General features: G+C 38.6%; 1 protein-coding gene across 4 annotated transcripts in view; it reads right to left on the reverse strand.

The window, feature by feature from the left end:
• LOC128855476 (uncharacterized) overlaps positions 1–17,092 on the reverse strand; it is a 93,067-nt gene that overhangs the window by 31,407 nt on the left and 44,568 nt on the right. For 3 of the 4 annotated variants that reach the window (XR_008453724.1, XR_008453726.1, XR_008453725.1), the window contains one exon: positions 11,845–12,277. Coding sequence is in view for 1 of the 4 variants with exons in the window: in XM_054090416.1 (XP_053946391.1) it covers positions 12,108–12,277 (170 nt within the window). In the remaining 3 variants the exon portion in view is untranslated. Of the gene's footprint in view, positions 1–10,891; positions 12,278–17,092 lie in introns of those variants that run through there. The other variant, XM_054090416.1, reaches the window with a different exon arrangement.

Consider the following 17,092-nt stretch of genomic DNA (forward strand, 5'->3'; position numbering starts at 1 on the left):
AAATCATCAGCCTTTTACTTTCAACAAATGAAAAATTTACTCCTAATTTGCGACTCTAAGCGCAATCTATATTTAGTTAAGTACAAATGTACAAATTTCTAGCTTCAGCAACAGCTGGCAGACACTTGTAGTGAAAGGTTGATAAGATAAACGACTCTATCTCGCATTTCGTCGAAAAATTGCCGCAGTAAAAAGAAAGAATAAAATACAGTTTACATATCTACTCACATGAAACTATGTACCTGTGGCGAACTACAGAGTTTATTGGTCTTCATGAGATACTCTCCAGCAGCAGGTAAATCAATTAAGGTGAGTTGCGAGATTACAAGTTCAACAACATCACCGAGTAACCAGCATTAACAACAATACTAATACTACATCCACACACACACCTATGCAATATTCCATTTCACACTTCAATTATTGAATGGAGTGTATAAAATCATGGTTAATTTGCTGTTGCTGCAAGCCCTGCCCTGCACCAGCAGTAATTTTCTGTAATACGACGTATTTCTTTCTTGCGCTTTCGACACATTTTGGTGTTAATTAAAAATATCTACGAGTATACACAAAAATAACACAAAGGAAACGCTGAGTCAATTTCTTATAAGTGTAACAAGAAAATAATGAGAAAGAGCAAAGCTTCGTAATCCCTACATTTCATTCTACCGCAGCCTATAAATGGACCGACTGGCAGCTAAAACTTTTCTTATCGGAATTAAAAATTTCTTACTCACCTAATGAGGATGTGTTCAAGTAATTTGATACCTTGGGTTTCTTCTTAATTGGTGCACCTATCACCCAAGCGCTGCGATAACAGAATTATCGTATGTAACTTAAATCAGTGAAATATTTCAATGTCATTCAAATGCACACACAAATGTACATAAGTACATATTCGTATGGAACTATTCCATTTTCCACCTTAGTCATCAACATAGCCAACATGCAAAGGTTCAGAAATATTCGGAGTGCCACATTGGCCATATATCACGTAGCTCTACGATTGCTCAGCAATCTAGCATTTCAATTAAGAATCAGTGTCTCTCCTTCTTGATTGGTGCGATAACCGCTTAACAGATTTTGGACGAGTTTAACAAAGCTCACCCGTCGTTTCTTTCTCGTACTAACCGACGCCAGTTGGACACACTAAGTGAAGACAAGACCTTCTCTACAGGCCATTTTGAATGTTCAGTTAATTGTTGACAGCTGCTTTGATTGCACGAGTTTCGGCTCGTCTTCGATTATTACCTATTCAAAAATATGGATCAAAGAACCTTTATCAAATTTTGAGCGAAAAGGGAAATTAAGTGCGCGGTTATATTCCGAATGTTGACTGTGTCATACGGAGAAGCTACTTTGGACCAAAGAAACGTTTAGTATTGGCCAATCGTCGAATCACCGTTAGAGAAGTTGCTGACGGCCTAGACCTATCGATTGGCTCGTGCCATTCGATTTTTCTCAATTATTTGAGGTCGCCGCAAAATTCGTACCAAAACTGCTCAATTTCGACCAAAAGCAGCATCGCATGAACATTGCTAATGAGATGTTAGACTCTGTCCGCGACGACCGACGACCCAAATTTGCTCCAGAGGGTCATAACTGGTGACGAATCGTGGGTTTATGGTTATGACGTGGAAACCAAAGCTCAATCGTCTCAATGGAAGATGCCGCACAAACCAAGACCGAAAAAACCGCGCCAAGTTCGGTCGCCCCTGCTCGCACATCGTTGCTTGTGTGCGACTTCTTCGCCAAAAACAACACACTAAGCCACCGTATTCCCAGGATCTGGCCCCCTGTGACTTTTTCTTGTTCTCGAAACTGAAGAAGCCCATGAAAGGACGACACTACGCTACGATTGACGAGATAAAGACGGCATCGAAGGAAGAGCTGAACAAGATAAAAAAAGATTTTTTGAAGTTCTTCGAAGATTGGAAAAAACTTTGGCACAAGTGCATAATATCTCATGGGATATTACTTTGAAGGGGACAAAATAGATATTAATGAATAAATAATATTTGAAAAAACACAAAATTAGTGATACTTTTTGAACACATCTCGTATGTCGTCGTAAAGCTCAAACAGCTTATCGTTCCCTCGCTCGTCGTTGCCAACGTGCAAAGGTCCAATAATCTTACGCAGAATCTTTCTCTCAAACACTCCAAGCGTCGCTTCATCGGATGTTGTCATCGCCCACGCTTCTGCGCCATTCGTTAAACGAAATCTCTTACAAACTCGAAATCATAACTCTCCACAGTGATGTGGGTGCCGATACGCTAGGGCGCCATGTTAAGGACACCAGAAGTCGTAGAAAAAATAAAGGGTATCGTATTGGAAAATCGGCAAGTGACTGAAAAAGATTTAGTAGAAGCTCTATGCAACTCATTGGGTAATGTAAGCAATATTTTGACTGTAGTATTGGGTTTGAGAAACTGGCCGCATTCGCTAACATTCGAATGCGACTTTCGCAGCAACATTTGGCGCCTTTTCGAAAGGATAAAGTGGTTTTGAGCATCAATTCTTTACTATGGATGAAACTTGGGTCTATCAACATGATCCCAAATCAAAACCAGACGCTGAAGCGTGACGTGAACCTGGTTTTCCAGCTCCTAAACGCGTTTGTATCTAGAAAGCGGCCAAGAAGTTTTTAGCAAGTTTTCTGGGACTAGAATTTTGTTTGTGCATTACTTGCAAACTGGGAAAATAATAAAAGCTAAATATTATTGTAACCTTTCAGACCAGCTGAAGGAAAAAAATCGTGAAGAAAGACTCAATTTGCAAAAGAAAAAAATTATTTTTCATCAAGACCGTCTCACAAGAGCATTTTGTCAATGGCTTAAATCCATGAATTAAAGTTCGAATTGTTGGACTGCATTGACCAGTTTTGAATCCTAGCAACTTACACCTGTTTCCAGACGTAAAAAAAAATCATGCGTTGAAAACGTTTTTTATCGAATGATGAGGCCATAACAACTGTGGATCGATCGCCTTGGTCGGTTTTGATTTGGCCTCTTTGGATTAGAAAGAGCATCACCAGTCGAAAACCTTTCGTACAAACGTTTAATGGTGTTCTTAGACGGCGCACTTTTCACATTATTTAATTTTTTATACGCACGTTGAGTTTTCACAATTGACTTCTTTTGTTGAATGTAAATTTCAACAATTTGGGAGCGCTCGCGTGGCGTGTACTGGGCGATGGTAAAAATCTTCTTGGACTGACCAACGCGGTATGTCATTAAGCGATCTGACGTCTCTGTCAAAAGATACAGGGTTGCCAAACGGGTTCGTCGAATATGGGCAACCCTGTATTTTGAAGCCCTTCCAAATTCTCACTTCAGTGATGGAATTCATAACTTGGAATTTCGTGTATTGATACTCAGGAAGACTATACTGAGTAATAGAGTGCATTTCATCAAACCATAAAATTGTGTTTTTCGTATCGAGCCGCAGAACTTATTGCGCAACCTTTTACTTTGGCCATCCTTGCACGCTTATTTGTTTAAGAGAAAATAATATTTATTGCAAAAAGTTAAAATGTCCTATGTTATTCAAATCGAAAATGTAGCACGATTTCGGCACGATTTAATTTGAAAATAAGATTTTATTCAATTGGATTTTTTCTTACGACAAAAACTAAAAAGCTGCACCAAAAAAAAAACTTGAGGAAATAACAAATAACAACAAACGGTCCACCTCTTTGTATCTTGATAATCATCGTCAAATATGGCATCAATGCTAAAAGCCTTCAATTGCTCTATGAACTCACATACCAACCTTTTTAGCATCTCACACCAACAACTGCGCGTGAAACAAATAATAGAAGCAAGAGAGATTTAAAAACTCCGCAGTAATAATGGGCATAAAATACATCTATGTTGGACACATTAAAACCATGTTAGAATGCGCAATAAATTTCAATTAGAATTTACTTACTTTTCAAAGGCATGCCAAAAAATATTCGAATACAACTAAGCAGGTACTTTGTAATAGGACTATGAATAAGTTCGTGCGGTTTTTTTCGAAATTTGAAAATGGTTACAAATTTAATATTCAAAATATTGTCCATCGCTTACTACTACTTTTTCCCATCTTTCTGGCAATTCACGGATTCCCTTTGTGAAAAATTCGGTCGGTTTTGCCGCAATCCACGAATCGATCCATTTTTTGACTTCATCGTAATTACGGAAGTGCTGGTCAGCCAGGCCATGTTGCATCGATCGGAAGAGATAGTAATCGGATGGCGCAAGGTCTGGACTATACGGCGGGTGGGGTAGGACATCCCATTTGAGCGTTTCTAAGTATGTTTTGACCACTTGTGCAACATGTGGCCGAGCATTGTCATGTTGCAAAATAACTTTGTCGTGTCTATCGGCGTATTGCGGCCGTTTTTCTCGCAGTGCTCGGCTCAAACGCATCAATTGTCGTCGGTAGACATCCCCCGTAATCGTTTCATTCGGTTTCAGTAGCTCATAATACACAACACCCAGCTGGTCCCACCAGATACACAGCATAACCTTCAGGCCATGAATATTCTGCGCCGACGTCGATGTTGAAGCATGGCCAGGGTATCCATACGTTGCCCGACGTTTTGGATTGTCGTAATGGACCCACTTTTCATCGCCAGTCACAATTCGATGCAAAAAACCCTTTCTTTTGTGCCGTTGAAGCAGTTGTTCGCATGCCATAAAACGGCGTTCAACGTCTCTTGGCTTCAATTCATACGGCACCCAATGGCCTACCTTTCGGATCATTCCCATGGCTTTTAAACGTTTGGAAATGGTTGATTGATCAACTCCCAAAGTTTTTGCAACCTCTTCTTGCGTTTGAGCCGGATCTTGATCGAGCAATTCCTCCAATTCGGTATCCATGAACTTTGGCGGCGCACCCTCGCGTTCTTCGTCTTCCAAGCCAAAATCACCACTTTTAAAGCGTGCAAACCACTTCTGGCACGTTCGCTCAGATAGAGCATGCTCACCATAAACTTCCACCAAGATACGATGACTTTCGGCTGCTTTTTTCTTCATATTAAAATAATGAAGAAGAATTCCCCGCAAAAACACATTATTTGGCACGAAATTCGACATTTTCAAGTGTGGTAAAAATATTGTTGTTTACGCTTCAAATAAAAAACTTATACTGACGTTTGTGCCTTACGACAGTAGCTCTCCAATGAATGTTTGGAAATGTGGATCGATGGAATAATAATCAAGTTACGCCATCTGTTGTAAAACCGCACGAACTTATAAATAGACCTATATGTACGAGGTCGTTTGAAAAGCACGTGCAAAAATAAAAAACACTTAATTGTTTGGGGGTAAATAGTTTTTACTTTTCGACATAGTCTTCGTCCAACACAGTTCGAGTTTGTTGATGCCTTCCGAATGATAAGATTCGTTTAAGCCTGAAAAATAGCTATTCGTTTCTGCAATCTCCTCCTCCTTTGAATACAATTTTTTCCCCACCAGCCATTTCTTCAAATTTGGAAACAAATAGTAGTTTCAGGGAGCCAAGTCTGGAGAATACAGGGCATATGAAACGAGTTGCAACTCTATTTCCATAAATTTTGCACCTACAACTGTTGAGTCGTGAGCTAGTACGTTGTCGAGATGGCGAAGTGACATTTCTCTGACTTTGCACGAACTATTCAAACGACCCGCGTACATAGACTCATATGTATGAATACAGATAAGAACGTCGGCCAACGTGATGGTAATCACGAATTTCCATGTTTTTTTTGCATACATATGGATATGAATATAAAAATATATGCCTGTAATCGTGTACGAATGTATCTGCAATTGTAAGCATGTAAAAATACATAGCTTACAATTAGTAAAAAATTGTGTGTGCCTCTTTTGTTACATTACTAAAAAGTTGCCCGCAACTGTGTTGGCAGCAAACAATGTAGCGACATCTACGTACCCCGTAGAAAATCGAACTATCACCGAACACTCGCCGAACTAGCTCTTTTAAGGGTTACCATATACCACGCAATGTTTGTGGCTTTAGCAAACGCCTTCAAATGTCTGCTATTGACTACGCGCATGCGCAGGCGTCATTATCATAATACGTCGCTGGTAGGGTGGGGAATCGGTATATCATTACCGAAGACCTAGCATTGGTTAGTTTCCAATTTTAATTTTTATTTTTTATTATTGGCGCGTACAACCTTTTTGGGTGTTTGTCCGAGTTCCTCCTACTATTTGTGGTGTGCGTCTTGATGTTGTTCCAGAAATGGAGGGACCTACAGTTTCAAGTCGACTCCGAATGACAGATATATTTTTTTTGAGGATACTTTTCATGGCAGAAATACACTCGGAGGGTTGCCATTGCCTGCCGAGGGACGACCCTATTAGAAACAAACTTGCAATAGTTGAATGCCTTAAAAACCTGCTAAAAGCTGATCCAGAAAGTTGTCAAAGAACAGATTGAACAATAAAAGGTGAAGTCCAAAATAAACAAGACTGGCGTCATAAAAATGTTTTTGATGACGTCATATTTTTAATGAGTTACTGCGTTGGAAGTTACATCCCTAGCTGGCTTCCAGTGAAAGCTTGGTGACATTTGGTTCATGGAAGCAAATTTATTGCGTCTAAAGTGCCAGTATGTTTGTGTCATCGGTACAAAAATGAGTTTCAAACAAAGAGCTAATATCAAATTTTGTTTTAAAATCGATAAAACGTTAACCGAAACATTTGAGTTGATGAAAAAAGTTTATAGCGATGATCGTGCCAGAGTTCATGAGTGGTTTACACGTTTCAGAGATGGTTGGTTGGAGGACATAAACGCCAATGAACATACAGTAATCACCGAAAACTCCATCGAAATTGATCGTAAATTTATCAAAAATGAACCGAAATCATCGTTGAAATTCATGGGATCGGAGTTGAGTATCTCCAAAACATCGATTTATCGCATTTCAACTGATCATTTGGTCTTACGAAAGGTATGTGCACGCGTTTCATTCCACACAAGTGAACTGAGAACCAAAAATTGCTCGGAATTTAGCATTGGAAAGACCTCATCACAGAGGCGAGAAAAGCGAGAACTTCCTTTAGAACATTGTAACTGGTGATGAAACGTGGTGTTTCCAATATGAACCTGAAACTAAGTGTCACAGCGCCGAATGGAAGGCCCCAGACGAGCCACCACCAAAAAACTCGTGTTTGGAGAAGTCAAAAATCAAGTCGATGCTCATTTGTTTTTGCGATTCCAAGGTAATTTTCCACAAGGAGTTCGAGCCATCGAGCCAAACCGTCAATGCAATTTTCTATCTTGGCGTTTTGAAGCGTTTGTTGCATCGCATTCATCGACTTCGCTCTGAATACCGTGAAGGAGGAAGCTGGCGCTTATTGCATGATAATGCACCATCTCATCGATCCACTCGTGTGACTGATTTTTTGACTAGAAATCGCATTTTCAATTATTCACCATATTCGCTTGATATGACTTCCTGTGACTTCTACCTATTCGAAAAATTGCATTTGGCTATTAAACGAAAACGTTTTGCGTCCGTAGAGGCCATCCAAAAGGCTGTACCGACATCCTGAAGGACATTCCGGATTCCAGTCAATGACATGAAACACTCTTCCGAAAAGCTTTTAGACCACGCAAAACAGTGTATCGAGGCCGGAAGGGATTATTTTGAATAAATAAACTCGAAGTTATCAGAACAAACCTCCTGTCGTTTTTATTTTAGCTCAGTCTTGTTTATTTTGGACTTCACCTTGTATATGGAAAAAAAACCTATTCTTAAAATTGGAATCTGGTTTCGGAAAGAAAGATATTCATGCGAAACTGCAGAAGACTACCTAACAAACGAATGGAAAAGTATTGAAGAGCAAACTAAATTATGGCTGTATTCTTGGACTTCAAAAGAGCTTTGGATAGAAATGTATGGAATAAGAGATAATGAATTAAAATAGTTCAATTCCTATTTAACTGAAAGCACTCAAAGAACCGACCGAGACAGCGAAAATCATGGAAATATATATGAACAGTCAAATTTAATTAAAAATAAATGCTGTTATAGAGAAAGTGGAGCGAATGTAGTATTTAGGGCGAATGTCAGTATGCTAGGGCGGTTCAATAAGTACCCGTGTTTGACGACAGAGGGTGTTCCTGAGGGAAGTTGGTGTTAGCATCGTGTGCTGCCTATCTATCAAACGACGGTAAAACTAATTTCAGACTGATTGATACGTTAGTCGGACCATAACGTTCCGTAATTCGGATGGGAAAAAATGCGAGGAGACTAAAGCAAAGTTGGATGCTGTCTATGGGGGCCCTTCGCTATCTATGACCACAGATAAATATTGAATCAACGAATTTAAATGTGGGCGAACATCCGTCTTTCATGAGGAGCGATTAGGACGACCGGCAGACGTAATTACCGAGGAAATCATTCAAAAAGTCCCTGGCATGATTCTAGCTGATCGACGGACGAAAGTGCGCGTAGTAACAGAGGCTATAGGTGTGTCGAGCGGAACAGCAATTAATATTTTACATGATAAGTTGGCGATAACAAAAACTGTTGGCCCCTTGGTTTTGAGCAATTTAAGCGAGATCCGAAGCAATATTTGCGTTGAGTTACCACCGTTGATGAAACGTGGATTCGTCATTGCACACCAGAAACTAAGCAACAATCAAAACAATGGATTTTTACCGTTGAATCTGATCCAAAGAAGGCGAAGACAGTCCCATCGGCCGGAAAGATCATGGCGACGATTTTTCGGGATAAGAGCGGCGTCCTCCTCATGGATTTTTTTGAAAACGGAAGAACGATCTCTGGACAATACTACAGTGAGTTATTGAACGCTTTTACAAAAAACTCAAGGAGATACGGCGGCATTTGGCGAAAACTAAGGTGTTGTTTCCCCGCGATAACGCACCAGCACATTCATCCGGAGTTGTCGCCGCCAAACTGCATGAATTGCGTTATTAGTTGCTGCCGCATCCTCAGTATTCACCCGATCTGGCTTCCTGCGACTTTTTCTTATTCTCCTACATGAAGAAATGGCTTCCGTAAAAAAAATGTATATCAAAAGAAGAAGTCATCACCAAGACAGAGGCGTTTTTTAGAGAGTTCCACAAATCTAATTTTTTGAAGAGGTTAAAAAATGGCTGGAGCGTTGGGCGAAGTCTATCTTTCTAAAAGGGAACTATGTTGAAAAAAAAATTTTTTGTTTGAAAAAAAATGTTGTCTTCATTTCTAACACGGGTACTTATTGAATCTCCTCGGAGATGAATATATGAATTTTAATGGGCACGTCCAATATACGAGTATATGAAAAAAAAATTGGAGACAAGATTCGTTTTCTTAAAAGGATTCGAAGTAAACTCGACACAATAGCTGGAATAAATATTTTTAATGTTTTATCAAGCCACATTTTGAAAACTTGTTGTAACCAAACACAACCAAAAACTAAGCAACAATCCGGAATGGTAGTGACGCGCGGCGTCAGTGAGAAATAAACAGAAATTTTTCCTATGGTGACACTTAATTAACGCAAAGGCGACTCGACAGTATGTTGAGTCAAATGGTATAGATTACGGTCAAAGAGTAAACAAATTCTATCTTACCATTGACGCGAGTAGCGAGTTCAAAAGCCTTGAAGCTCCTACCTGACCTACCCGTGGTCAAAAGGACTTTGCCACCTTGAACGTCAGCGTTCTGAACCAGCGTTTACTGGGTTAGCTCGATACCACCTAAGCAAAAACAACCATGCAAAACAAAGCATTCTCTCTTTCCGGAGAGGGAGGGAGTTAAAAGATGAACAGCCCAGGCAGCTCAACAGTTAAACACAAATAACTTTTGCAATAATCATTTATTTTGCTTAATTGTTTTTATACATTGAATATATTTTATATTATATTATATTACATCACCATTTTTCTCGATACAAAGATTTGCTTTTTTTAACGCGTTTTCCATTACACCACATAATGTTTCTGGTCGAAGGCTCAGTATTTCGTCTCGAATATTTTGGTTCAGCTGTCTAATAGTCTCTGGTTTATTAAGAAACACTTTGTCTTTTAAATATCCCCCATTTTAAAGAAGTCGGGCGCAGTCAAATCTGGCGAACGAGGTGGCCAAGGGAAATCTGAATTTTTGGAAATCAGACGTTCGCCAAAAATTGCACGCAGCAGATCCATAGTTTGCCTAGCAGTATGCGCAGTTGCCCCATCTTGTTGAAACCACAAATTAGGATACTGCTCCGCCATTGGCCGCAAAAAGTTTTCAATCAATGTTCTGTAAGAAGCTCCTCTTCTTCCGGCTCTTTCGGCGTTTCATCCTCATTTTCGAAGAAATATGGACCGATAACTCTAGTGGCCATAAAACTGCACCAAACAGTACATTTAGATGGGTGCAACTGATGCTGGTGTGTTGCCCTTGGTTTTTCAGAGCCCCACAATACACAGTTATGTTTGTTGACATAACCATTTAAATGGAAATGCGCCTCATCCGACATATGCCGATATTTACGCTGCGTTTAACGCGTTGTGTTGTACTGTGGGGTTCCATAATAGAAAGAGAAAAATAAATACATATGTGAAAAAATAAAAAAGTTATTTGTGCCTAACATTAGTAGATCTTATTTGGCCCACCCTGCATAAGACATCTGTGAACTCATCCACACATAAACTTCTTTGTTAGCCATTACCTCCGCTTGGATTCACTGCATTTTCACTGAGAAACATGAAACATAAAGATTTTTTCCCCAAAAACATAAAAATGCATGCTTATTCACACCAAAATGTGACAATTCCAAAACACATTTCTAATGAAAACCCAATGAATACTTTTTTCACACCAAAATGAAATACTTAGTTGCAAAAAGTATTCGATTACGACCTTAAAGCCATTTACCCACTAAACGAGGGGCATCTAAATTTAATTGAAACAAAAGTAATTCATAAAAGTGAGACTATTCAAATTTTTCCTGCTGGGTTGTCACATAATTACAATTGGGTACACATATGTATATGTGAATATCGCATACACACGTGCAGCAACAAGTAAACAAACATTGAGCAACACCAAAACTTAAGACATCGAAACACGCATAATCGTATCTGCAAGTTCATTGCATCTAACAACATATTCAACAACATAGGCCATAAAACACTAACTAGCAGCAAAAAACAATAAGAAACTTCATTATAATAAGCGGCCAAGTTGTTGCTGTGAGTTGCCGTGTTGTCGTCACCAACAGAAGTGCGCGTCATCAGCACCGCTGCCACTAACTTCGTCAACAAAATCACTGCCAACTATGAGAATTCGAGTAGTCCAAAAGTACCAGCACCGCACCAACAGACTCGGCAACTTCTTTGCACACTTCCACTTTGGACGCGGATACGGGCGCTGTACTCTGAGTTTAGTCGGTGGCTGTAGCCAAGAGTTAGGAGTCATTGATCTTTGTGCTGTGTACGTGCATACATACTTACATGTACTCATAGTAGCAGACATACATAGATTGCTGCCAAAAGCAGACACCAAGTTGAATCTTGATGTTGCCACATGCTGTTGCTGTTCTTGTTGTTCTCATGCATTTTGCTGTTAAACAGACTATTCTATGCGCGGGCCATAAACAGCGAAACAGCAATTGTGTACCGCCAAAAGAAGAAGAGCCAGAAGAGTCCGCGCAAAGATGAAAGGTTGCTGCAAGCAATGCGCCAGCACTGAGGATGTGATGGGCAGCAGCAGCAGCCGCAGGAGAAGTAGCAGTGAAAGCGAGAACAGCCGTTGCAAAGAGGTACAAACAGATTTTTAAATACACCAACATGAAGCTATACAAAACTGCAAGTATATCCAACACACATACTTTTCTACCTACACATACATACACATTTCGTTATAATAATCCCTTTCGGTGTCGCTGTGTTGGTGGGAACAATATTGTCCGCTGTCCTCACAGTTCAAAAGTCATCAGCATTTTTTGCGCTCTTATTTGACATTTGTGTTTTTGTAATTGTTTTGTTTTTTCTATAACAGTAATTATTTTTTCTTCTCTCTCTGCCCATGAATGCGTTGCATTGTCTATGCGCCCGCATAGTTGCGGCGAGTTGCTAGTTCGTGAGTTCATTTCTTGCGAAAATAATTGTCAACATTACTTTGACACGAGAGGGGAAATACTGAAACTTAATCGACAACCGGGTGCTGCTAGCCGTGGATTACTTAGCTGATCAGCTGCAGCTGTTGGAGGTTGTCGGTTGTTGCTGAGAGAGGGTACACTGGGCGTAGCACTTTGCTGGCACTCACGATTTGTAGGCGGAATTACTTAAGTATTTTAATTGGCCATTTTGAGTCGTAGGTGTAGAAATTCAATAAAAAGAAAATCGAAATTTTAATTAAACAAAACAAAAATTAAATTAAATAATTTAAAATAAAGAAGTGAAATAAAATAAAACAAAATAATGTAAAAAAGAAAAGAAAATAAAATTACGTAAAACACATAAAAATAAATAACAAAATATAAAATGATTTTAAAAATAAAATCATAATAAACAAAGAGTATAGAAATACCTATAAAATAAAGTGAAATGAAGTAAAGTAAAATAACAAAAATTAAAATAAAACAAAATAAAGCAAAATAAATTTAGATAAAACAAAATTAAAATTAACATAAAATAAAAGAAAATTAAATTAAATAAAATTGAATACAATTAATTTAAATTAAATTAAACTAAATTATATTAAATAAAACAAAATAAAATAAGGCATTGATGTCAAACGTCAATGCAAGCTAGGGAAGGTAGGTGCACATACTGCCAATTGTCATCTCAGCCCACGGACTAGTGCATAAAAACTTAGCAGACAGCGTGAAAACTCTTCAACTCCCAGAATATTTAATTTTCGACATGCAGCTTTACTTAATTCTTGTCATATAGACCGAAACTTTTTACAGTAAACGTTTTTCTTGTTTGTAAAATTGTTAACTAATGCATATGACTTTGCACAACAGTTTTATATAACTTGCCTTTGGAGTTAATGACCTTTATAACAAAATAGGCCGCAATACCGAATTGTAAAGCCACTGTGTAATATGAAACGTTAATCGCCATTTAAGTCCGACCGCCTTTTAGTATGAGTGCAATACATTGTTGACCTTTTGAACACTATTCACAACGGACTTATGAAATATAATATATTAAATGTAGTACTTCTTGCATATTACAATCATACTCTTCCCACTTAATAGATTCTTTCCAGAGCTCATGAACTTTAAGGCTATGCATTTTTGTAATAGTCAAACCCACGAATATTTTCTTATAAACCATGTCAGTTCATCCTGACGCTATGCCCAGTTCAGTCAGTCTTCCAGGACGTACTACTGTGGGCAAAAAGTAAGGTGAATTTGGTTGTAAAATGAAAAATCTTTATTTATTCTTGTAAATCAATTTTATCCCCTTCAAAATAATCCTCTCACGATGAAATACACTTATGCCAACGATTTTTCCAATCCCCGAAACATGCCAAATAGTCCATTTCCGGTATAGCCATCAGCACCTTCTTCGATTCAGCTTTTTCTCCTCAATCGACTCGAAACGCGTTCCCCGGGGTGGTCTCTTGAGTTTTGGGAATAGCCAGAAGTCACACGGAGCCAAATCAGGCGAATACGGTGGTTGCGGAACGATATGCGTGGAATTTTTGGCGAAATGGTCACGAAGAACGAGTGCACCGTGAGACGGTGGTGATGCAAAAACCAAGAGTTGTTGGCCCATAATTCTGGTCTTTTTAAACGAATTGCTTCACGTAAACGACGCATAACGCTCAAATAATATTCCTTATTAACAGTTTGGCCAGGTGGAAGGAATTCATAGTGCACCTCACCACGAAAATCGAAGAAAACTGTCATCATGACCTTTATTTTTGAACGACTTTGACGTGCTCTTTTCGGTCTGGCCTCGCCATTAGCACCATTATTCGCTTGATTGGTCTGATAATGGCATTCACATGAAAGTTGGCCCAGATGTTATTAACAGTGCTGCCAACTCATGAAAAAAATAACTAGAGCGAAATTTTAATCCCGCGAAGTTTGACAAATAAATTTACCTTACTTTTAAGATTGACACGCGGCAGCACTGAACCCATCAGAGCTCTCAAATTAAAATAAATCAGTTCTGGATACTCAGTGTTCAATAAATAAACAACCTATCACTACTCAACTGATCCCACTCTGCTCTCTAAATTTAGGCACGCACTCTCTCTAAGCTAAACAGTGACCGCAATTTTTTTATTTCAGCACAGCAAGCAATTGAAAAAGAGAGCATCTGTTAAGGAACAAAATGTTGGCATCGCATTCTTCTTCTTCTTCTTAATTGGCGCGAGAACCGCTTAAGCGATTTTAGCCGAGTTTAACAAAGCGCGTCAGCCGTTTCTTTTTCGTGCTAACCGGCGCCAGATGGACACACCAAGTGAAGCCAAGTACTTCTCCATCTGATTTATATCTTATAAAAATTGTGCCTGAACGTTTAAGTTCTGCGGCTCGCACGATCCTCTCCAACATCAGATTAAAGAAGTCACCCGACAGCGAGTCACCCTGTCTGAAAGCTCGTTTGGTATCAAACGGCGCGGATAGGTCCATCCCAATTCTGACGGCGCTGCTGGTGTTGAGCAACGTCATCGTGCATAGCCGTATTAGTTTTGCGGAGATACCAAATGCAGACATCGCGGCACATAGGCAACTCCTTTTCGTACTGTCGAATGCAGCTTTGAAGTCGGCGAAAAGATGGTGCGTGAGTCGATTCACCTTTCATGAGTTTTTTTTCAAGATTTTGGCGTATTGTGAATATCTATCATCGCATTCAGTGCAGATAATCCTTGTAATGCGCATAAAATTTAGCTGCGTCACTTCTCATATGCATTGAGTGAACAAGTTCAGAAGTACCTGTCTGCTTTTAGGAGATGAATAACTATTGCGAAAACGCGCAAAGAAGAACCACATACGAAGAAGCAAAGCTTAAAACAATAATTTGTGAATTTCCAGCCGTCATCTGTTCAGTACTGAAGACATCCTCAGCTCTATTTTCATGTCCCTGCTCAAGTCTGCTCGTATGTATTGGTATGTATTTAAAAAAATTCATTAGAAACACTTCAGGTTGGTGTGTCAGCCTTTTGTAAGAGTAGCTTTAACACAAAGCAATAAATGTGGCAGACAGCAGCAGGTCAGCATTTAAGACAATAAAAGCCAAACCTTTGGGGTGCGGAGAAAAAATGTAAAAAGAAAAATCACTTATGAACTCTACCACAAACTGGTTTTGTCTGTCTCTGGCCCAAATGGCGGAATGAACTGTGGTGTTGAACTTAGCAAACGGAAAGGCACGGAAAGAAGTAAAATAATGGAGTGGATAGGATTGGCAAGTGCACTACCATTGCAATGATAGCGAATTTTGGTATGGTTTAGTTTCTTCAGCAAAGCGCTGATTTGGACTTGACTCAGTGGCATTTCTTTTTGTTCATTTTCTTTTTTCATATATTTATTTATTTTTTTGTTTTTAATTTTTTGTTTTCTTTTTTTGATTTTTTTTTCTTTTTTTTTGAGTTATTTTTTTTACTTTTTTTGATTTTTTTTCTTCTTTTTCTGATTTTCTTTTTTTTTCTTTTTTTGATTTAATTTTTTTTCTTTTTTCGATTTAATTTTTTTTTTTTCGTTTTTTGATTTTATTTTTTTGATCTTTTTTTTTGTTTTTTATTATTTTTTATGTTTTTTATTATTTCTAATGTTTTTTGTTATTTTTTTATTTTTTATTTTTTTTTGTTATTCTTTTTTTGATTTTTTTAGGTTTTTTATATAACTTTTTTATGTTATTTTTGTTTTTTACTCGTATGTTATTCTTTTTCCAATTTCTCAGTACTTTATCTAACTTTTTTATTTTTTCAAGCAACAAACCATTTCTTTGGCAACTGACATTCACCAGCCACCACCACTGTCATTATTATCTATCTGCTCCAAGTGGTGTCTGGCCTGTCTTTTGGGCTGCTATAACTTTTGCAGCGCTTGCCTGCAACTTCAAGCTGTTGTTTTTATTGTTGTGCTTTTTTGTGTGTCGCCTGCTGCAGCATAGAATTTATTTCCAACCTAAGTAAATGCGACTTTATCGCGAAATGCCATCCTGAAAATATCCCGAAGACAAAGTGAAATGTGCGCGCTTGCGCGCCGATACTCTTCCAGTGCAACTCTAAGATTTTCAAATTTTTCAAGTCGCGCCGCGCTGTAGTTTGCATTTCACATTGAAGTGTCGACTAAAGCAATGCGCCTGCAGCGTTGACTTCTAATGGCGTGCATGGCGGCTTGCAGTGGTTTTGTACGTTTTTGCAAAGCTAATTTTTTAAGTTTTATTTCTCGCTTAATGTTTTTTTTGTTATTTTTATTTTGTGCCTTCCTAGCACTTAAAACACGATACTCTGTTTCTTATTTACCTCTGTACTTATTGTGAATGCATGTGTATCTTTGCACTGCAGTTGGTTTTGCTATTGTAGATACTTTTGCTTGTTGCTGTTGGTGCAACGCAAAGTGGTGAAATGTCTGCGCAAGAAGATGCAAGAAGAGATAAATATGTGTACGTACACATAAATGTGAAGCATGGGTTTTTGTTCATTTTTTTATTTTTTCGACTCGCTCCCACTAACAACAGACATCGACACACAGAAATCGCCACAAAACTTCAGTAGCCACCAGAGCAATGCCAAATACGTACAGAGCTGAAAGAGCAAATGCAGATGCTAAACAAAGAGATTTTTTTGTCTTTTGTATGCTGGTTATGTGCGATTTATTCCGAGATTTTCTATGAGCTCTCTTGCAAGCGCAGTCCCAGTTTGGGTTGTCATTGATTTCTACGGAAATGTAAATTAGAAAAACGTGCCTTGGCATAGGTCACTGGAGAATTAGAATAAATGACTGACACTCTGTATGGAAAAGCTAGGCTTTTTTGCTTTTCCTGAATACGGTACAGTTATACTAATACACTAATATAATTGGCGCTTACACCTTTTGTTTTGGTTGGTTGGTTGAACTCCTCCTATTTCTTATCTGAGCTGTGCGTCTTCAAACTAAAATATTGATGCTGATAAAAAGTTTTGGTACAATTTTGT

This window comes from Anastrepha ludens, chromosome 2 (genome assembly GCF_028408465.1).
Source record: "Anastrepha ludens isolate Willacy chromosome 2, idAnaLude1.1, whole genome shotgun sequence".
Lineage (NCBI taxonomy): Eukaryota > Metazoa > Arthropoda > Insecta > Diptera > Tephritidae > Anastrepha > Anastrepha ludens.